Here is a 22,594-nt window from a genome sequence, read left to right on the forward strand (position 1 = left end):
ACACAGAGCATATTGTATAAACCCAAACACAACCTGTCGACGCTCTTTATTTATTTGACTTCTTCAGCTGAATTCCTCAAACGTTTTGCCTGTCGTCTGTTTGTCTTTGCTTTGTCGTGAAGCTGATGGATTAACTCTCATCCTTTGTGTGAAAATCTGTGGGGTTCAAGTCAAGAGATAGCACAGAATTAAACATGAATATGAAATAAATTGAGGATAGTGTCATGGTGCCCCTTGGGTGCCCGACTGAAACGGTTCTTGTTGTTTTTATTTTGTTGATGAGATTGTGTTTCCGTCTTTGTGGAAATAAAAACATTTCTCATACAGTGAGAGTGAAGCTGTGTGTTAAAACTGTCAAACATCCCGTGCTGAGAAATAAAACAGGAAGCGACACTTTTCTTTTCCGTTCACTGGAAATAAACACAAAGGTGGTAACATGTAGAGCAACAAGATGCAACATAACAAAGCAAAATGACGCAAATACAAGGAGTTTAATGCAGCTGTTTAGTTTAGGAGTTAATAAAGGGAAGTGACAAATGTCATTGCCTACTTACTTATCCAATTTATGGAGAGATAAGTATAATTTTACTTTATATGTATTTATTGTCTAATTAACATATGACATCACTTATGTATTTCATCATCTATACTTTATCAATAAATGTGTCTTGAATGGTTTTATTAATATAATTATGACCCATCTAATCTTTGTTAGATATCTGGATAAAAATGATGACTGAATGAAAGAGACTGTATGTAACATATGAAGGATCGCAGCAGATTGTCTTGGAGAAGTGATTTTATGAAGCAAATTTATCCACTACAGGAAGACTAACTCTCTTTTATCCATTTAAAAGAAAAAAAAATCCACAGGTCAGACACAAATCTGTCATGTCTTTAAAGATAAGAATGTAATTCAGTATAACTGCTAGAATCATTGGAAGCTGAGCATGAAGTAATGTTGATGAACCGCCAGCAGGAGGCGCTGTTTCACCGACAAGAGGAAACAGGAAACAGTTCAGGAATAAAATTAAAATAATTATAATGCTGACTGCAAAACTGAGGAGATCTGCTAGAATTACTAGTAAAATGTAGAAGCATTTTCTGGTTCTTTTTGTAGTATAAAATAACATTTAACGACCAAAAACAACCTTTTAACAATAATAATACTACAGATGATATCAATCCAACGGTCTCGACGGTGTCACGCGGCCTCCGCCTCCTGTGATTGGCTGTGCCCGGAGGTTCGGTCCTTCCTGATAATCCTCGCTCCGCCCCTCCCGCCCTGCTCCTCCGGCTGCTACGGCTGATGCTTCCAAACAAACCCGCAGAGCGCCCGGTGTGCGGTACCGGATCAAGCGACGGTCTACCAGCTGCCGACACGACCGAGGAACGACAGCCGACATCCGTGAGCTCAGCAAGCGCCGACACCGTCGAGGTTTCCCGGCTAATGTGACCGACCAGAGGAGCTAACGGTACCCGGAATTAGCCGTCAATGAGGGCGGAGAACTTTACGGTAACTGTAAGGTACGAAAACACTTTGCTGTTTCTCGTTTTATGATCCGTTAAATTCTGGATGCGTTAAAACACACGTGGGGGTTCCATTACCGGACGCGGACAGAATTCCTCCTTGTTTTTCATCGACCAAAATCCCTTCTTGAAGTTTTCTGTTTTCGTGAAACCTGGGGTGTTGTCGCCGCAATTTTACAGCTGTTTTCAGAGGTAGTAAAGGCGTTAAAACCGCAGCAGTCCCGGTATTTGGTGTCTAAAATAACACATTGAAACAGGACAGAAAACAGTGTCTGTGGACGTTAACGTGTTTGTAACGAAGTGTTTGTTGACTCCGATTTGGAAAATTATTATGAACCCGGTCAGAAATGGAGGATCGTGGATGCTGCTCTCGGATAACGTTCCTTTCTATGGATCCCGGTAGCTCGTAAGCTAGCTGCTCAGTGCTAATTAGCGGCAGGTAATCGTCCGTCTGCCATTCTTGACTCGTTCTCATTAAGCTACTTAAAGTGACCGGCCTAAACGTTTATTTTCCGGTGATGCTACACACTGTAATCACCAGCGTTACACCGTTAGCTCCTTTGCTAATTGTTTTAGCTCCGTGTAGCCTGCTGATGCTAGCAGCTGGAGACTTCCTGGTTTCTTAAGCTGCCTTTTGTTTGACGTCTCGACAGTCTGGAGGTTTTCACTGATTTGTGTCTTTTACTGGTGTTAGCTCCCCTGCTAAAGCTGTTAGCTTTCAAACTTTTTTTGTTAGCGAACAAACTTGTTTTCCCTGCATGTTTCAGTTTCTCTGTCTTCTTCTTCTCTTGATTTAAAGCTCAATCAATCAGCACCCTCCCTGTCTTCTTCTGTGTTTCAGGTTGTTGCCTGTTATTTGACTTTTGGGGTGTAACGGTCGGCTGGCGTCCAGCAGAAGGAGACGCCCTCCATCCTTCGCAGGGACACAAAGCTCTCAGGTTAAGACTCTTTAACCAGGAAACCGGCTGGATCCATGAAGCCGTGGTGAGTGTACCTGTGTAACCTGGTCCAGCTCTCAGAGCTCAGGGGCTGTGTAAGACCTGACCTAGGATCTGGCTGTGGCCTCATAATAATCCTCTAAAGAGCATTAGCAGGCTAATTTTGGCCCTGGACTGTGACAGACAGTGAAAAAAGACTTCACCACAAGTTGCTCACCATGATGCAGATATCTGAATCCTACAACCAGAAGAACTCGCTCTTCAACGCCATGAACCGCTTCATCGGCGCCGTCAACAACATGGACCAGACGGTGATGGTGCCCAGCCTGCTGCGAGACGTCCCGCTGGATGACACGGAGGATGTGAAGGCGGTGGGGACCGCTGACGGCACCGCCGCCACCAACGGCGGCACCTACTTCCACCAGGACGCCGACATGTACAGCTCGTACGTGCTGCTCAAGTCAATCCGTAACGACATCGAGTGGGGCGTCCTGCAGGGCGACGAGCGGCAGAAGGAGAAGGTTGATTTGACGGAGGTGTCGCGGCCGGGGGCGGTGGAGGATGACCTGCAGAAGGAGTTTCACTTCCACCTGGACGGACTCCACACGGTTCTGTCCAAACTGACGCACAAGGCCAACACGCTCACGACCCGCTACAAGGAGGAGATCGGCTGCAGGAACTGACCGCGGGTCATCCCTTCGGAGAGACGATAATCAGCCGGACAGGTGTTTCAGACATGTTTCAGCTCATTAACTACTATCAGACACAGCTTTAAGTCCTGTATCTTTTCTGTTGGGAAGCAGAAATGTGATGACGTCATGAAATAGTCTACAATCGGTCAGATTTTGAATGAAGTCTGGGACTGTGAGATCAGAAAAAGATGAAATCTGATCAGACGTTTGATGCCAGCAGCTTTCAAGAATATCCAGACATGTTTCAGAGGGAAGTTTGAAGTCTTAATCCTTTTCCCTGTGTCCATGTTTAACTTTGATAACAGCGCTGTTCCGCTGGCCAGCTGCTAAATATTAAATATCAACGTGTCCTTGAACACACGACCCAGTCAGTCCCCGCTCTCAGCGAGAGTGGAAACCCAAAAGCAGCGTAGACTAAACTTTGGCTTTTATTTTCAAGACTCTGGAACTGATTTTCCTAGAAGTGGAATGAAGGAGGGGAGTCGTTGAGCTGTGGGATGGTTTGGAAAGTGGTCGTCCTGGAGAGGGTCTGCAGTTAATGAGCTGAAACACACAGAAACACGGGTGAGGTTTCTGTTCCTCGCAGAGGGACTGAGGGATGCTGAGCTCAGACAGATAGCAGGAACACGTCGAAGAAGCTGGCCTGTCCTGGACCTGTTCCCACTCTGTGCTCACTCTGCTTGGTTGTTTTTCTTCCGACTGTCTGCACTTTGTTTTCAGGGTTTATCTCTGCCGTCTTTTCGTTCGTCTCCTGACGTCGTTCATTTCTCGCCGTGAGGTCAGAACTATGCAAACACACTGAGAGCGAGACTCAAGCCTCCGGCAGCAGTTGGTTTAATATCTGTGTGTGAGAGCAGAATATGCAGCTAAAGGCTTCACGTGTTTGTTGTTAAAGCAGCTGAGAACTGATGGCGCTTTCTAATCAGTACGGTTCTGGTGGCCAGTCGCAGGTTTGTTTCCACACGTGTGATGCTAATCCGCGGGGATCTGGGATGCTGGGATCAGTATCAGCACTGATTCAGACCATAAATCATTAAATTGGTCAAGTGTCAGCCAGACGTCATCAGCTCACATGAATTCCTCTTTAATTTCAATCCGGAGGAATAAAAACAGCAGCTTTAATAAGACTGAGCTTCGTGGTCGATGACATTTCTGTAAGACGCTGTTTGGTGTGTGAAAAATATTATATATGAGAATAATCATGTTGCGTCCACAGAGCTATGCATTTTTCTATTTAATGTCCAGCTTGGCAATTAAAGGTTTTGATGAGTATTTTGGTGTTTGTGGTTTATTCTGAGAGATTTTACTGAACTTCAATAACCCCAGCAGCAAGTACGACTTTAAAATGTTTCTTCTACCCTCAAATCTTGTAATTGTTTTGAATTTAATTAGACATTTTTACATGTTTCTTATATGTACTTTTTGAAGCCTATTTTTCCTATTTTGATTTATAATCCGGTTTCAAACCAAATTTAAGGGTTTACACGATCAGAGCAACTGAAAAAAGAGCTGAGAGCTCATTTTCAGATCAATAATGACAGTTTGTCTACAGCAATAACCCGTTTATTTGTTTTGTATTATACAGATTTTGTATTATGTCTGTATCTCCAGGGGGTTCTGGCTCTATCCTGGGGGGTCTCCTGCCGTTTCTAAGATCTTTAACAGTAATTCAAAACTAAATCCAGTCCATGTCCAGTCTCGTGAAGTTGTTCTGAAGCGTCCAGAGAAAACCCAGTGAATCCGTCCTGTAGGTTGTTAAATCTCATGTTACAAACTGTTAAAACACCTTTTTGTTTTCACCTGAAGCAGGTACGCACCTGAAGGCAGAGACCTCGTTCACAGTCAGTGAAAAATAAAGATCACATCAATGAGAAGACGTCTATTTAAAGCCCGAATAAACCAGCCACGGCTGATCTTATTGGTCCATCGGTCCGAGCCAGTCACACCTGCATCAACCTGTAATATCCCATAATCCCTCTAACCTCAGTGCCAAACCTGAGCTCGCTCTGCCACTTCCTGTTACCAAGGAGACGGTCTGCAGCCTCGTGGACGTTAGGAACAGATTTTAATCATCGAGTCATTGCAGATTATTGTATTTACAGAAATGAAATTTGTCCAGAAATGTGATAATTAGTCACAAAATTTAGAACATTTGTTGAAAAGAAGCCGCTGAAAATGGATAATTAGTGATAAAAAGAAGCACAGAGAAACTTCTGCACTCCAGATTTCAGCCTTGACCTGGAGACCGTGTGTGTGTGCTTGACCTGCCTGGTTCAATTAAGGTTGAACAAACACTTTGTTATGGTCTAAGAGCATCAGTAACAATGGTGGTTACCCCCGACAACGCCATGTTTGCTGCTGGACGAACAGCAAACGTGTGACACTGGATGAAAACTGAATCTCTGGATGTCGGCTGATGTAAAGAGCTGCTGCCGAGCTGTTTGTGAACGCGGCTTCATGAAAGAATTCACCAGATTCACAAAATACACAGAAAAAGAAGTAATAAACATCAGATTTCCACTGAAATACTTCTGTGTGCTTTGCAGACTGGAGGAATCACAGTTCAGGTGGATCAGGAAATGATGGAGTTCGTCAGAAATAAAGGGACTCGTTCTCTCTGGGTGGATTTCCCTGCAGCTGTTTTCATTCAGTCTGTTATCAGAGTGAAGCTGCGGTCAGGTGAAGGGAAAGGTCGCGGGCTGTTTGTGTGTGTGCATGTGTACAGTATCAGGTATCTGATAAAACTCCACTAAAACTAAACACACAAAGAGAGAGAGAGAGGTTGTGTTGACTGCCTGCACTGTGTTTGCTTCTAAAAATAAAAGTCCAGTCAACATAACACGAGCCAAGAGCATGCTGTGTGCGTGTGTGTGAAGTCCATTTTTGCAGACTGTGTATGTTCAGGTCTCAGGTTCAGGTTCTTCGCAGCTCGTTGTGAATCCATCACTCTGTTGTCGGACGATGAAAACTGAAGACGACTTGACGTCTGCGTGCGTGGAGGTCCAGTTTGGCTTGTAAAGTGGCTGTAAAAACTACAGTACCCATGAGCCTCTGCAGCGTGTCCAGTGTTCAGCTGTTTGTGTTGTGTGTGTGTGACTTCTGTCCCCAACAGATGCAGTTTTGTCATATCGGCTGGCACGACGTCATGTTAGAATCTGACACATGTGTTCCTCAGATCACGCAGAGACAGATTCCCTCCATGTTTATGTCCCTGGTTTGACACTCAGATGTCCAACAAGCTGACAGAGGAGAGTTGCTTGGCTGTCCACTGACTTTTGGCCACATCAAGAAGTGAAGCTGAGCAGCTGGACTCACTTTAGATTCTTGAAGACAAAAATAGAAAAGAGCTAAAAGTAAGCAAAGTGATGAATTCATGTTTCTCTGTTAGTTTGTCTTAATCTCTAATTTTATTTTATTTTGAAAAGTTCAAATATTTCCACTTTTTTCTTCTTTGGGTCCACATACAGATTATACACGGACTGATACTGAAAATATATAAATGTATAAATATACTTCATGAGAAGTAAAAGTTCTGCACTGAAACCTTGACTTAAGTAAAAGGATGTGAGGATGTACTTAAAGTTTTGACAGGAAAAGTACTCAGTGGAGATAAAAATGGCCTGTGACTGTTTTTCTGTTATATTATGGATCTAATTTTGTCTTCAAATGTCTGACTAAAGTCCAAATATAGCATTAAAAATAATAAATTATAAATGTGTTTTTATTTTCTACTCATATTTCTTGGCTTGTAATCCCTCAATGTTTACTGGGACATTTACAGTCTCCAATATTGTCGGTCAACCCAAACATTCTGCAGGCACTGACTGTGACCAGCAGGGGGCCCTGTGGTAACACCACACTCTCACACACAGGTAGACTTCCTGCGTGTGGCCTTTTCTGTCCCACCTTGCGGCGCCTCCCTGCGGTTAAGTGAGTTATTACCCAAGACACCAGCTTTATCCTGTCATCCCCTACATGATGCCACTTCATCCACTGTCTCCCCACCTGTCGCTCCCCATTTCATGGACTGACCAGTGATCATCTATCCGACTGAAATGGGAGCTGAGCCCCCCCATAACAACTTCCTGGCTGGGAGAAAGGTCTTCGAGATTCTTCCCTGTTCATATCTGACTTTTTTCAAATCATGTTATCAAATCAGCACTTGAAGAGTTTCCTCCACTGCCATACAAACTGTTGATCCTGAAACTTAACTTGATGAATGATGAAAGTCCTTTAAACTGTGAAAATTATGATCGCATTTTCATACATTAAGTGGCCTATAAAACCATAAATCACCATATATATATATTTTACATCACTTCAAGCATCAGACTTAAGATTCAAGATTCTTTATTGTCATTGAGCATGACATGTCAATGAAATTTGCATTGCAACCCCCATGTTAGAAACAAGATAATAAGAAAGATTATAAAATAATAGAATAAATAAAATAAACCAATATGCAATACAAATATTCGTAAATGCAATTAAAAATATACCAGAAATGAAAATATACTAAGACAATAAAATATACTAAACAATACCGACAGCAGCTGAAATATACTAAAATGTATATAAACAGTAAACAATAAAGTATACCAATGAAATGTACCAATATACTAAAATGTATATAATTTAGTTAAGTGTGTGTGTACTTAAATGTTAAGTACACAGAAGGTGCAGGTGGAGGTGAAGGTGTAAAAGTGCATTTTTTTTAAAGCCATTTCAATGTACAAATGTAAGACTTTTAGCAGGTAATTTCTCTAAATTTATTTTAATTTCATTCTCTGTGAAGCCATCCGGAAATGAAATGTATCGTCATTGTGAGAAATTATTTATTTCCTTTGTTTATAAGAGCCACAGTTAATATGTTCTATATTAATCCAATTAATATCATTTCCACATGTGTATTTGATATATGATGTACGTTAAACACCTAGTAGTAGTGGTAGTAGTAGTAGTAGTACTGTCATAATATAACCGGAACCTTCGAAATACGCTGTTGTTTGACATCGGAGCTGGAATCCTTAACTGTCAACAGAACCGGCGGAGGAGCAACATTTCCTGTTGCAAATGTTGGTTGTTTTAAAGTACTAACTTTCTTGTTTTCGTATTTTAATGTGTGTCGTTTTATAAGTTTGTGGTATAACAATGATTGAGCCACGGTTACTTTAGACACAGTCTCCAACGGGAGAAAAACAGTAACTTCTCTTGTGAGCCACTTTTGCCTTGAACTAGCTAGCTAGCAAACCTGGCAATTTCGAACTGAAAGTGGGCATTTTTTCAATTCATCTAACTTATTATGTCAGCAAGATGAACGCCGAGTTGATGAGGAGCTCCTGATTACAAATGCTGTCACGGTTTAAAACAATAATCAATCACATGTTTGCATATAAGCGAGGAAACTGTAAAATTCAGAGACTGGTAAATTGAGTTTGGTGTGACTTTCTGTCGATACCAGCTACTTTTATCCTGAATTGGTGAGTCAGTTTTTGAAAATAGAAAACATGCCAACCAACGTCTGTACTCCGGTCAGTATACGAGCAGTATCCGCTCACTACAGGGTATCAAAGCTGCGTTGAGAATGCAGAGAATGACAGTCAATACAATTTTAAAATGTGGACATTTTTGCAATGCCTAGTGGTAATTGCACTGTTTAGATTGAAGCCGAATTAAAGAGGAGCTTCTACCAATGTATAAAAGGTACAAAATAATACACCAACTTGGAAGAATTTTTGCCGAGAAGAAAGGGAACTTTAAATTCATAAATTTGTGAATAGAGTTTGGTGTGACGTTCTTTGCTTACAGGCAAGAGCGGAGCGTGTCAGGGCTGCATCATCTGCTGATAACCCTCTAACCGCTGGCATCCGTGTTCAGCTTTGTATAGCTGTATATTGTAGTCATAAAGTTACTTATTTGGTATTTTTGCGATTTCCAAATTGGCATGAGTCAACCTCTGAATCGTGCGCTATGTTTCAAATGGCGACTGACGAGAAATACCTCGTTTTATTCCCCGAAAACAGCCTCATTACGGATCGGCAGAGAGGAGCCGGTAACCCGCAGGAGCTGCCACTGCGGTCTTCCTCCTGCAAGGTGGTGATTATGCGGCCGGGACGGCGTCTGTAGCGCGGCTTTAACAGATCTCGGTCCAGGCTTTGGAGGCGCATTCCTGGGAGGTGAGTGATTAAGAAAACAGGTTTGATTAAAAAAAAAGAAAATAACACCGTGTTTTGGGGTGTGGGTGTTCATTGGTGTTCACTTCCAGGAACAATCTGAAAACATGCTGAATCTTCTACCTGTCGTGAGAGCTGCCAAAAGGATGAAAGCATCAGTGCACTTTGATTTTTACTTTAAAGCACAAGCAAACCTGAAACAGGGTGTTTGACACCTGAGATGTCACTGAAGTGATTCCTGATGATCAATATAAAATGGGAGGTTTAAATATTAAAGATCATTCATTCCTCTCTGATATAACGTTCATATTTCCTGGATAATATAGCGTTCCTATAGGTTTATGTGACCAGATGACTCTAACAACTACAATACCCATGAGCCTCAGCTGCTGTTCCTTGGATAAGAAACAAACCAGAGGTGTCAGTCTGCTGAATGTTTTATCAGATATCTCTAAAGTGTAATTTAAAGCTCTCTGATTGGATGGTTCTTTGTGAAAAGCACCTTGGGAGTCGTAGTTGACTTCTCCCATTGAAGACTTGAAGAGAACTGTCAGGATCCTCAGCTGGTCTAACTGGAATCTTCTCATCAGCCTGGTGTTTGGTACCTTGTTTCTGGACCATGATGGAGGCCTGTGGAGCTCTCACTGAGGCCCTCCTGCAGCGCCCCTGGCTTCCTGTCAGTATCAGCGGCTGCAAGCTCTCAGCCAAGAGCTGGTTTGGGGAAACAGCGTACCACATCCTGCTGACAGACATGCACTGTGTGTGGGAGGAGAGGCTGGACTCAGCAGCCATCCAGAAGAGAGCACAGGTACACGCAACACCGACGTATTCATCGATGAAGCAAAAAACAAAAAAAATCAATAAATCCTGTTTTCTTCCTCCCAGGAGCTGAATAGACGTTTGCGAGCCCCCGTTAAGGCTTTCTTCTCCCACCTGTGCAAGGTGGTTCAGCCCTGTCTGTCAGGAAGTGACGGGCAACCAGACGGCGAGGCTCAGATTTCCCTGAGCCGACAGGAGGACGGAAACATCAGCATGAAGCTGAAGAGCGAGCTGGCAGGGCTGCCCTTCTACTGGGACTTTCACTGCACCCCCGCCCCCGTCACTGTGGTACGGTCCACATGTCACACTTTTTACTAAATGTCTGGATGAGGCTATTGTGGGTTTTCAACCAGTGATGTTTTGGTTTTGTCACCCTGCCACTCAGTTAAAGTTCCTGTTTATTCGTCCAAATTCACGTGCTTGGCCTCGGCCACCAGATTTGAGCATTTTCATCCTGGGAACGAATATAAATCCAATTCATTTGGCTTTTTTGACATGTTCAGATGATTTTCTACCCTGTGTGATCCAAAATTCTGCTAGAAATACTGAAAATGTGTCATTTCCAGCACAAAAATTAAAAGTTTTATAAGAAAATATTGATTAACAGCTGGCAGTACTGCTAATTTGCAGCAATATTGGTTCCATATCACCCTTCTCTGATGTAAGTATTTATTAGCTTAATGATGCTTTTTAGGAACACCTCAGAAAAGGTACTGCGGTTATTAAGTTTAATAATGCTTCTCTTTCTGGTGGCGTCTGTCTGTTCTCAGGTGTGTGTTCAGCTGGTGCGCCCCCTGCTGGCCATGAGCCACCTGCTGCAGCGGCAGGTGGAGCAGCTCGGAGGTCTGCTGGTGAGGAAGGACGCAGAGATCCAGGACTACAGAGAGAACGGAGCCACGCTCAGCAGAGGTACACACACACACACACACACACACACACACACACACACAGTACAGGAACGTAACACACAAAATTAGAATGAAGCTAAATAAAGTTTGCATATTTTCAGCAGTTTTTTTTAAAGATGTAAAGAGGTGAAAGTAATTTTGTGTCACTGAAAATCAGTTTTAGTCTGTTTTTATGTGTTTCATCAACTTGTGACGCCTCAGATTTATCATTGGACCCCACGAGGGGTCTTCTGCCCGTCAGGAGGAACCACATGGTTACAGGTTTAACTGTGGCGTGCAGGCAGTGAATGTGTTATAATGTGTTCAGAATTGAATGTGTGTGTGTTTGAACCCAGAGCGGCTGCAGACGACCGTGTTTGAGGAGCAAACGTACAGAGAGGACTTCATGGCAAAGGTGAGAGGTCAGCGACACACACACACACACACACACACACACACACACGCTCACCACAGCCCCTGCAGCCTGTTGTTCGGGCCTGTTTTTACCGTCCTCTCCGCTCTGCTCCTGATCGTTAACCGGCTGTGGCGAGCGCGGCGGGAACCACATGATAAAACACTGCGGCCGCTGGAACAGCCTCGGCTCCGAAACACGAGCCGCCATGACACGCTTTCAAGTCTCTGTGCGTTACTGTCAGCCGATCGCGGCGAGACGAGTGGACGAGTTTTTCAGCGTTCGGTGTGTGTTTCCTGTATTCAGGTGTGGAATTCCTCATCTGTGGCTCTGGTGAACCCTGACTCCTACTGTGTGTGTGTGTGTGCGCGTGTGTGTGTGTGTGTGTGTGTGTGTGTGTGTGTGTGTGTGCATTTCAGGTCTACTTGTGGATTGTAAAGGGGAGTCTGTCTGCTCCCCCTCCGTCTGTCAGTCCACTGTGTTTTTTGTAGTTTTTATTCTCTTTCGGATCTCGTTTCACTGTCAGTCAGAGCAGTTCAGACCAAATATTTCATTCGTTTGCAGCACATTCACAACAAAAACCTGCAGCGTAATCATTCGTTTAGTAATTAATTTAGAGATTACACAAGAAGATGAAAACATGACTGAAACATATTTTTTAGGCCACTGCTAAACCGTTGTGCCACATGTGACCTTGGTGGAACAGCTAACAGCTAAATCGTGCAGGTCGCTGCATGTTTGGCTGCAGTCTGTTGTGAGATTTCCCCAGAAATCCTAAAATTCAACTCAGCTGATGCCCTTTGTTTCTCTGCAGAAGACACGCATTGTTTCAAAAAAAGCCAACTCTGATTTCACGTGAAGGTCAGGGATGTCAGGGAACCTTTAAAAGGTGAACTCGATCAGAGGGAAATTTTCCTCCCTGAGTCACTTTGCAGGAAAACACCTCAGTATAACTCCCAGTTTGTCTGCCTCTTCAGTTGCATCACTTGGTGGTTTTCAGAGAGGAAACCAGCCTGCTTGTTGATGTTGTCTAAAAGGACAAACCAGGAAAGGATCTTTCTTTAGGTGGCGGAAGCAGTGAAGCTCAGGTACAGAGAGTCATGGAAAGTTACATCAGGGTCACAGTGGCGGCTCTGTCTTCTGCTCTTCGGTGATCGCATCGTTGGACCGGGAAGGTAAACGGACAGTCAGAGACCACAGAAGAAGAAGAAAAGAAGTGCTGCAGTGGATCAAAGTCTTCTGACTTGTGGCAAATTCCACCAGGCTGCGACGAGGCCGCCTCCAGACCAAAGTCCAAACTGAAGTAAAACCTGTCCGGGAAAAATGTCGCCGGGAAGCGTCAAAGGGAGAACCACACACCTGTGTGTGTGTGTGTGTGTGTGTGTTTGTATGTGTGTGTGTGTTTGTGTGTGTTTGTGTGTGTGCGTGTAGGCATTTGGCGTGTGTGTGTAGTATTTGTCTATCAGGGTAGGGCTTTGGCATGCTTGTGTGTGTGTGTGTGTGTGTGTGTGTGTGTGTGTGTGTGTGTGTGTGTGTGTGTGTGTGTGTGTTTGCTGTCTGTCCATGCAGCAACTTGTGTCGTGTCTCCGTCTGTGTCTGTCTCCATGGCAACGTTCATGCAGCTCTTCATGTGATCTTTGAAATCATATCTGCATGAACTCTCCTGATCGGAGTTTGAAGTAAATCATTTGTCAGTTCATCAAAAAGTAGCATTTTGTTCACTTTTGACAGAGACAGGCTAACTGTTTCCATCTGTTTCCAGTCTTTATGCTAAGCTAAGCTAGCTCGTGGGAGCCTCATATTTACTGTGCAGACATGAAAGTGGTTAAATAAGCCTATTTCCCAAAATGTTCCTTTAAAATTGAGTATATAAACGCTCAATCAGACAGATCAGAGCCGCAGGTACAACACCGGGTCTGTGTGTGCGTCCGGCTCTCGTCAAAACATCCCGGCTTCAGTTTCAACTTGAGTTTTTCTTCCTTGAACTTGAACTTCTTTGACATTTACAGTTATTTACGTTCCTGGTGCCAAGAGAGAGCAGAGCAGACGAATATCTTCAAAAATCTTCTGCCTCATCACCCCCTCTTTCACCATTTCCACAAGTGTGTGTGTGTGTGTGTGTGTGTTTGCGTGTGTGTGTGCGCCATCTGTGGCCTTCGTTTCCCACAGCACCACACCAAGGGGAGTGAAGGGCAGAGGGACAGTGAAAGAGAGACGATGATGACAGGAGCGGGAGCTTTTATTTTCTACTGCAGCTTTCCATGAAAGCCCCTCCCCAGCCACACAAACACCCCACCCAGCTCAGGTCAACATTTACATGGGTGGAATTAGCATGCGCTTCCCACTGATACACACACACACACACACACACACACACACACACACACACACACACTTGGATTTAACTTGGGCGCAGGCTAAAGCTGGTTGTGGAGCTGAAGGATGAAAAAAAAAAAATTCAAATCCTTTTAGGATCACATCAACTTCCCTTAGGACCTAAATTTGGTGTGTGTGTGTCTGTCTGTGTGTGTGTGTGTGTGTGTGTGTGTGTGTGTGTGTGTGTGTGTGTGTGTGTGTGTGTGTGTGTCATGACCTGACAGAGGGGAGTGTCTGCTCGTCCACACACAGCAGGCTGTGACGCATGCTTTTGGTTTTTCAGAGCTGTGTGTGTGTGTGTGTGTGTGTGTGTGTGTGTGTGTGTGTGTGTGTGTGTGTGTGTGTGTGTGTGTGTGTGTGTGTGTGTGTGTGTGTGTGTGTGTCACTGAAGCTGTTTTTTTTTTTTTTTTTAAATCTTTTTGTCTACAAGCGTGTGTGTGTGTGTGCGTGTCCTCGCAGCGAGTCATGCAGCAGCAGCAGCGTCACAGTTGTCAGCTCTGAATTGAATCGTCAACGTTTGGGAACGCCGCCCGCTTCCTGTTCCACGAGACGGCGGCTTCACAGCTCCACGGCAACCGCGCAGCAGTATAATGACATCTGACAATTAGTGGCCACTTCTGACCAAAACACCTCACTTGAGCTGCTCAGAATCACATAATTGAGCCAAAATGTTGCCTTCCTGCCTCGTTGGCTTCCAGATTTGGCATTCCTCAGTCCAAATTTACTGCTTTTCTTGCTTAAATTGAAGGTTTTTCTGGTCAGGTTCTGTGTTGAGTGAGCTTGAAACTGCTTAAAAACAAAATGAGAATCAATAAGAGACTATTTCTTCTTTACAGTGTGGAGATGTGCAGTTTTCCATCTCCAGTAAAGTGCCTCTAATGATAATGTGCTCAAACGGGTGAAGAAATTATCCCTAAATGCTACGTAGCGCTCCATGTGAAGCCCTGCACTGGCACAACAGGAGGAGTCAAATCCTAATATCTGTTTGCTTCAACCAGAGGCTCTAAGTTAAGAGCAGGGCAGGAAACTTCAGTTTTTTCATCCTCCGACCGCAGCGGCCGACGGATTCCAAAGCACACACTTTGACTCCGAGCGGCCGAATGTGACCGAGAGGATGAAGAGGAGCTGCGGATATCGATTTGCTTCATGTCTGCCGAGAACGGAAAAGTCTCTGAAAGTGCACGAAGAAGGCCGAAAGATGAAGATCAGAGTGCAGATCCAGCTGCGTCGCTCTGCGATTAATGCTCTCCAGTTTAATAAACACCTTTATTGATGGAAGTCTGGTGCTGGCGTGCACGTGTGCTGCACCTTCACTGCTTCACCTCCTTTTCCGGGGGGGTCTGTCGGAGATTATTCGAGCTGATTCTGCTGTGAAAGAGGGATTAATGGAGGGAAATGACTGGCATGGCCTCTCTCCTCTCCCCCCTCTCCTCAGTAAATCATTGACTGCTCATAAACAGCAGCGAGCAGCTCTTTATCTCACATACCTGAGGAATTCAGGGGCCGGGTGGTAAGAGGGCGAGGCTGGAAGGCGGAGAGGGAGGGGGGCACACATGAAACTCATTCAACCCTAATATTCCTGCTCATTTTATGGATCAACAACAACAAGAAGCCCCGTTGAATGTTCACATCGCTCCACTTTGAAGCACGTCCAGATTCAGCTGAAGGCCGGGTCCCATGTGACGACCGGTCATGAATCTGATTACTGGTGGGACCAGGTCGAACCGCGTCTGCTCCAGTCTGGATCAGCTGGTGTTGAGTCTGTAGGTGAAACCACAGAGTGTGATGTGTCAAGAGTCCAATCCGAAATCTTCAGATCCACATTCCTCTCCATCCTCACCAAACTCTGTGCCGTTTTTCTGCCTTTTGTTGTCTGGTACAAACAGTTGATCTGCTGGTTCTGGTCCAGGTCACATGATCAGAGCTCAGCCGTCAGGTTCACGCTCCTTCCTCGCTGTCGGAGGCTCGTTGGTGGAAACAGTCTTTATGTCGGTTTGGCTTTGTTGGTCTCAGCTCGTCCTCAGGTCTGCAGACGCAGATGGAAAAAAAAAGAAGCGTTCACCACTTAATTTACAAGGAAAATTAGAAGCATGCGTGTCTTTTAAAGATGTTCGAGCGAACAGACCATGATGACGAGGAGCCAGAAATCCGGTCGTGTGATAAATAAGAGGTGATCGTATTTGAAAGTGCACTTTACAGTTTTTGCACAAAGTAAATGTTTGTGTGTTTCTACAATTAACAACAGTTTTGCGAAACCTTCAAGTCATTTATTGAACGAGCTGTCAATCATTCCCTGCTCGCAGCGTTTTACTGTTTTCTCTGCTTTACATCATCGTAAACTGAATATCTTTGGCTTTTTGACTGTTGGTCGTAAAAAACAAGACATCACCCGGCACTCTGGGAACTTATGATGGACACTTTTACCGCTTCCTGACATTTTATAAACTGAACAAATTCACAAATAGTGGAAATAATCATGAGCTCCGAGCCTTGTTTCTAAACAGTTTGTACGGAGTAACAGAACCATGTACATACAGCCGCTCCTCCTCCTCCTGTGCCCTCTGTCAGTTGCACACAGTTTCCACAGGGTTGTCCCCACTCCGGGTCTGTAATTAGGCCCTCTGCGGCCTGGCTGCTCCCCCTCTTCAGCTGCCGGCCGCTGGGCCGAGCCCCAGCCTGGACCGGCCGAGTGCGGCGTCCCGCAAAGACATCATGAGACTGTGAGCAACACGAGAGCAGCGACGCAAAACGCGGCTGCAGCACTTGTCGGCACGTGAACACGTCGGACGCAACGCTGTGTTTTTATTCGCGACGGTTAACACTTCCTGTTAGAGCAGCGGGACGCGAGGGAGCCCAGGCCGAAGTGGCTTTCAATGAACGCGAGCCACGAGCAAATATCAGGCTTCCCTCGGCTGACGGAAGACGGGCTGTTCAACTCAGGCGCTCACAGTTTAGATGAGAAGCTCCTGTCATGTGTCCACACGGACGCCGACTGAGGCCTGTTATTGAGTTTTTAAAGACGTGTTCCAGGTGAAAGTGTTCAGGATTTGAAGGACAGACAGTAAAATCTGACCTTTATACATATATTGTTGGTTTTCAGTTCATTTGTCTTATTTTCTAACTGAAGCGCTTTAGTTTAGCTTTTCTTCAGCTGAACATTAAACCCAAAGTTTCGGCCAGCTGTCGTCATGACGAACAGAACCGAATTAGAAGCTGCCGTTTGTCCCGAGGACGCCACACGACGCCAGCTGATGCGTTGTCGTGACGGTCAACGGGACGTCGTTAGCAGCTTCCTGTGTGTCACGACCCCGGAGGGAGAGGTGACGGCAGCAGGCGAGGACAGAGGGGAGGCTAAAGGTAAAAGAAGCGAAGGTGTGGATGACGTCAGAGCGGAGAGGTTGTTGTCTGCTCGCGTTAGGTCAGTGAGTCGCCGCCTTTGTTTTGAGCGTCTCAGCACTATTTACGTGATGCCAGCAGCTAAAAGGACTGTTTGACTCTGACTCATTTGTTACTGAGCTGTCTCGCTTTGGGCCAGTGAAGGCATTGTGAGACGTTTCTGTCCTCCTGCCTCTCTGAACTGCTGTCCCGCCGGCTTGCACTCCGTCCTGCTCCAGCTGAGAATCATAGCACAGAGCGTGGTTAGCCAGCAGGGGGCGACTCCACTGGTTGCAAAATGAAGTAAACTGTGTGGAAGCTTATGAGAAAACACAGTAAAGTGTTCTTGTTGTTTCTGATGCTTTCTACCACATCTCGTGGGCTTCGTCAGTGGAGTTGCTCAGTTGCCATGGAGACGGTTTTCTTATTATCATGTGACCTAGAGGAAGTATGGCATCAGAAGCTGTTTCTCTGCTCGTGGATGGTGTCTGGTGTTGAATCTGGATTACATTCTTGTAACGTGTTCGTCTTCTGTGTCAAAACTTGCCGCCTCTGTTACCCACAATGCAACTCTGGTCTGTTATTCTGTTAGCGGCTAGCCTTTAGCTGCTAGCCTGCATTCAAGATGAGCAGCAGCTGCAGAGGTCTGGTCACCCCACCTCTTTCTGTTGTCTTCCCGGGGATTAACGTATATTTTGTGCGCGCTGAATTTATTCTTGTAATTTGTAATGAAGGGAATCCATGAATCAGCCGGTGAAGCAGAACTGAAACACGATGTGGAGGTCAGAGTTACAGCTTTTTAACAGCTTCAGCTGTGTGCTGCAGATCACTTCCTCCTGCTCTTCGCTCGTCCTCGAGCACTCCAGTCCTCCGGGTTTTTTCCAAGGCCCTGACCTCGAGCCCCCGGGGTTCGAGCGGGACGGGAAGCTGAGGTCACGGCGAGAGAAAACGAGGTCGACGGGAACGAGGGAGAGTAAACATGAGGTCAGCAGCAGAGATGAGGATGAGGGAGAGCGAGTGTGAGACTCTCTGGCACCTGAAAAACAACAGCAGCAGCAGCAGCGAGGCTAAAATCAGAGCTGTTTACCTGCTAAGAATAGAGAAACACCAACACGCTGCCAGCTCGCCCCTTCCTCTCATCACCTTCCTCACGCATGATGCTTTGCTGCGGGTTGGAGGGGTGGCCACCAGGTGAGCGCTCCACCTCCTCTTCGCCCCACTTCCTCCATTGTTGGAGGACTTTGTTCTGTTACAAGAGCAGGGAGGAACTTTCCAGAGCGTTACTCAGCTGGACCAAACGGGCGAGAGGTTATTGACCTGCTGTAATCACCTGTTTATTCCTCGTCTGGCGTTTCCTTTCTGGTCACCGGCAGCACATAACAATCCCCTCGCCGCTGCTGTGTTCACACCCTGTGGCCATTTCTGTACCTTTCCTAAAATACAGAGAGGTATGGAAGCCCCTCTCTGCCCAAAATGATGACGATGATTAACTGAATCAGAATTAGTAGAAAATGTGAAAGATTGTTTAATTTAATAGTCAAACTTTTGACTTTTATGCATAAAAACTTTGATTTTTAAACCATATGTCTCAGTTTTGACTTGTTAAATCAAAATGTTCCTACATCCTAATACTTCCTGTCTTATAACTTTGACAAAGTGTTTGAATCTGAGTAATTCTGATGGTATCAGCTGCTTTAACCTTCTTCTTCTGGTCGTTGAATCCCTGCAGACGTCTGAAGGCAGCAGCACACATTTGTCCGCTGTGTTGACCTGCATTAAATCACACCGCTCGGTCGGTTGCGGGAGACGTCGGGTTAATGGCGCTCGTTAATTCTGTGTGTCGCCGCCTCCTCTTCACCCGTGTTTCATGTTTTATTCTTGAAATGCATGAAATCACAGGATTAGACTGAACCAGCGTCAGATTTATGCGATTAGATGAACTGTGATGGCTGTGCGTTCACGTGGTGCAGCTCTGCAACATCCACACAACACGGTGATTTCCTGTTGCTTTTCTGTGATTGGCTCAGCTGTTTCATCGCAGTGATGTGATTGGCTAATTGGTAATTTTCTTGTGTGGCAGAAATGGGCTCCCGTAGAGGAGAGGAGGGTCTTTAAACTATCAAATAAGACAGTTGATTTCTGATCTTCAGCCGGATCCAACTAATTGAACATTTCAGATCAAATGATGTGAAGTGAGCTGTTGGCAGTCGGTGAGAGGAGGGGGGAGTGATGGGGGAGTGAATAAAGAGAGAGAATAAGGTGGGCTTTCTCCTCCTTTCTCTCCCCCTCAGCACATTGGTTTCTCTGTGCCCAAAGCAGAACTAAGCCTCACCAGAGCATTTACATTTATTTTTACGATATTTAAACAAACAAATAACAAAAATAAATCAATGCGAAACCTCGAAACCTGACCAAAGTGTGTTTAGGAGCCCCTCTGCCCTGACAGCGAGCGGGAGACCACCAATTTCTCCCGGTCAATATTTGAGGAGCTAATTCGGAGAGTTTGTCCTCTCCATTGGGGGAAAAAAGAGGGATTTAGTGAACAGCCAGTGTTTTTCTACGCGTCGGCCGTGCGTTTGCATAATGTCGCAGGAGTTTACACGCACCCTTATCTGTCAGGCTTGTGGTTGAGGGAAACTGTGTGTGTGTGCGTGCGTGTGTGTGTGTTTCAGTTGTTCCTGCTTGCCTCTCTACCTGCTGTCAGCTGTGCCAATAATGCAGCTTTGATTAGAGGCTTATCGCAGCCCCGACACGCCCGGCGTCACACCTCGGACATGTGACGGCCACGGCGGGGCCATAAAACAAACTCACCCAAAGCACGGAGCGGTGTCAAAGGGACACTTTCCTGTTTTCAGTTCGTGCACCTGATTGTTCCTCTTTGTTCGAGCTGGATTGGCTGATCTGACCCAATCAGATGTCTCACAGTGTGGATCATCAGGCGAGAGGAAAGACTTCATAATTCTGCTTTATTTTTTTTAGCCTCATTTATGGTTTCATTTCTCACATCTGGGACATTTGAAACTACTTAAATTAAAGTGATTGATAAACGGTGGAAACTTCTCACTTCTGGTCAGATGCAACTAACCTTTGTCTCTCTTCCCATCAGGCTCTTCCTCTGCTGCGTTCTGAACAGCCGGACGCTCTGGGCTTCGACGCCGACCTCCAGCACCTGTACGCGACCATCGTCGCCCACGGAGACGCACGCGGCCACAAACGGAAACTGTCAGAGGAGGACAAGGCGCCCGCCGAAGAACCAGCCGTCGCCTCGTCTCAGGGTTCGTTTGGTTTGAAGTCTATAAAGCAGGAAAAAAATGGTGGCATGTTGGTGTTTTTTGCTTGTTAATTGATTGTTTTTAAGTCAAAGTGTCCAAAAAATCACAGCTATTCCATTAAATAAATGAATTTAGAGAATAAACATTTGTACAGACTGTATTTCTCTGTGGGATAGAAACAGGTTGAATACATTCAGAAAACAACAGTCAAAGAATCTAACCCACATGAACTCGTTACTCCAGGTGTGCCTGTCAGCTGTGAAGCAGGTGAGGACAGAGAGCAGAGCCTCGACACGCAGGTGAACCCCGCTGGAGCCAAGATGGCCGACAGAGCCACGGTACAGCAGGTACAGCGGCGACGACGTCACCCGTCAACCGTCTCCCGATTCATCGATTCACCGAATGAAAGATGGAATATTGTGCTAATTTTTACATTTAATTTTTTTTAACATCAGTTAAAGACTTTAAATACTAACTTTCTGGTTTATAGAGTGCTGGACTGAACAATGGGAATTAACCAGCAGGTCCAATCATTGGCTCGTGTTGTCACTCAGACTCAACTTAAAAAAAAAAAAAAAACTAAAATCAAGAATTAAAACCAGGAAATTAAATAAAACAAAGGCTAATTAAACTATTCTATGAAAGAGATGAAAGGCAAAGATCATGAAATCAAATGTCTGTCCTCTTCTTTCTGTCCTCTGTAGTCTCTTCCGGTCACGTCCGTCCCTGCGGAGCGACCGTCCTCCAAACCAAAGAAGAAGAAAGTGGGACTGTTCAGATGAGACGGAGCAGTCGGACGCACACAGACGATAATTCAGAACTTCATAAGAGAAATCTCTTTTTTTTTTCCATTTGCTGAAAAATGACTTTAAAAACCTTTTCTTTTAAACTTTTATTCTGACGAAGGACACTTTGACACTCTGGTTTTAATTCGGGTTTAAATTGATTCATAGAACGTCTTTTAGATTAAAAATGTAATTAAACAGATTTTAAATCAGTTTTGTCAAATAAAGTTTGGATTTTGGGGTTTTTAGAGTAAAATATTAAAGATGTAACTGTAATTTTAATGGCTGTTTTTGTCGTCTCTAAAACTCAAACTTTTGTCCAAATTTAGTCAAGAAACGGGTGTTTTCTGTGTGTTTGCAAGCATCCGGATCTTTCCACGCGCTGGCGGCGGTCGATAGAGCAGCCGACCTCCTTTCTCGCAGCGCACTGAGATGTTGACTCAAGGTGTTGCAGCATCTCGGGAATGCTGTTGAAGTTTTAGTTGAAAAGTCACTGTTTGCCTGCAGGACTTGAGGACTTTCTGTGGGACAAACGTGACTGAAAAGTGGCGTCACGTTAACTGGAGATGCGGACGGTATATTTACTGTTTGGTGTGATTTGAGGCCTTTAATTTCCAGCTGATTTCCTGGTGATGTTCCAGATCATTTCCAGGACAGAGGCTGGTTTGAACTGTTTCTTCTTTTTAGCGAAAACACCAAATATTTGATGACGTGGACAGGAGACGTTATTTCTAGAAGATTTGTCCTGAAGTCCCGTTCATGTAAGAATCTGTTCCTGATTTCACTTTGGGCCCCTGAAGGCCCCACTGAGGGCCCCTGGGAGTCCTCAGACCCCAGTTTGGCCTCCAGTAATGGAGCTTGGTGTTGGGTGTCGTGTCTCTGCTGGTGAAACTGGACCACAGCTGATCTGAGAACAGCGACCTGGCTCAGTACGGCCTGTCTGTCTGCCTGCCTGTCCATCTGTCTGTCCTTCAGTCTGTCTGTTTCTGTCTGTCTGTGTCAAACTGACAGGTTTTGAACACCAAATAAAAGCAGTTTCTGATCATTTCAGGGTTGATTTTTGACTCAACATTGTTACATGTTGTGATATTAACTCCAACAAACATTTAGTCCATGAACTGTTGTTCCAATGCATCTAATGCTGCGTTCAGGTGCTGTCAGCGTTCCTGTAATCACCGGCTTCCAGCTGAGGTTTGACCTATCAGACATTTCTGTTCTTTGAATGAAAGCACGGACGCCTCACATAGTTCCTGGACGACTGACAGTCAACCCGAAGAACAGGAACCTTTCTGGGACAAAATTCACACACTGGCTCCTTTTCAGTGGAAATACAAG

At 45.0% G+C, this 22,594-nt stretch overlaps 2 protein-coding genes across 2 annotated transcripts; both read left to right on the forward strand.

Moving 5' to 3' along the window:
- The first annotated feature begins 1,270 nt into the window (after positions 1 to 1,270).
- On the forward strand, positions 1,271 to 4,432 carry LOC121627315 (mid1-interacting protein 1-B-like). The gene is made up of 2 exons (XM_041966163.1): positions 1,271 to 1,527; positions 2,372 to 4,432. The coding sequence occupies exon 2, from the start codon at positions 2,687 to 2,689 to the stop codon at positions 3,149 to 3,151; it is 465 nt and encodes a 154-aa protein (XP_041822097.1). The 5' UTR covers positions 1,271 to 1,527; positions 2,372 to 2,686; the 3' UTR covers positions 3,152 to 4,432.
- Positions 4,433 to 8,172: 3,740 nt separating this feature from the next.
- nhej1 (nonhomologous end-joining factor 1) lies at positions 8,173 to 22,294 on the forward strand. Its single transcript, XM_041965885.1, has 9 exons — positions 8,173 to 8,235; positions 9,184 to 9,336; positions 9,924 to 10,141; positions 10,219 to 10,440; positions 10,923 to 11,061; positions 11,396 to 11,454; positions 20,309 to 20,477; positions 20,718 to 20,821; positions 21,179 to 22,294. Exons 3-9 carry the CDS (start codon positions 9,953 to 9,955, stop codon positions 21,254 to 21,256), a joined length of 960 nt encoding a protein of 319 aa, XP_041821819.1. The 5' UTR covers positions 8,173 to 8,235; positions 9,184 to 9,336; positions 9,924 to 9,952; the 3' UTR covers positions 21,257 to 22,294.
- The last annotated feature ends 300 nt before the right edge of the window (positions 22,295 to 22,594 follow it).

The sequence above is a fragment of the Chelmon rostratus genome, chromosome 24 (assembly GCF_017976325.1).
Source record: "Chelmon rostratus isolate fCheRos1 chromosome 24, fCheRos1.pri, whole genome shotgun sequence".
Taxonomy (NCBI): domain Eukaryota; kingdom Metazoa; phylum Chordata; class Actinopteri; order Chaetodontiformes; family Chaetodontidae; genus Chelmon; species Chelmon rostratus.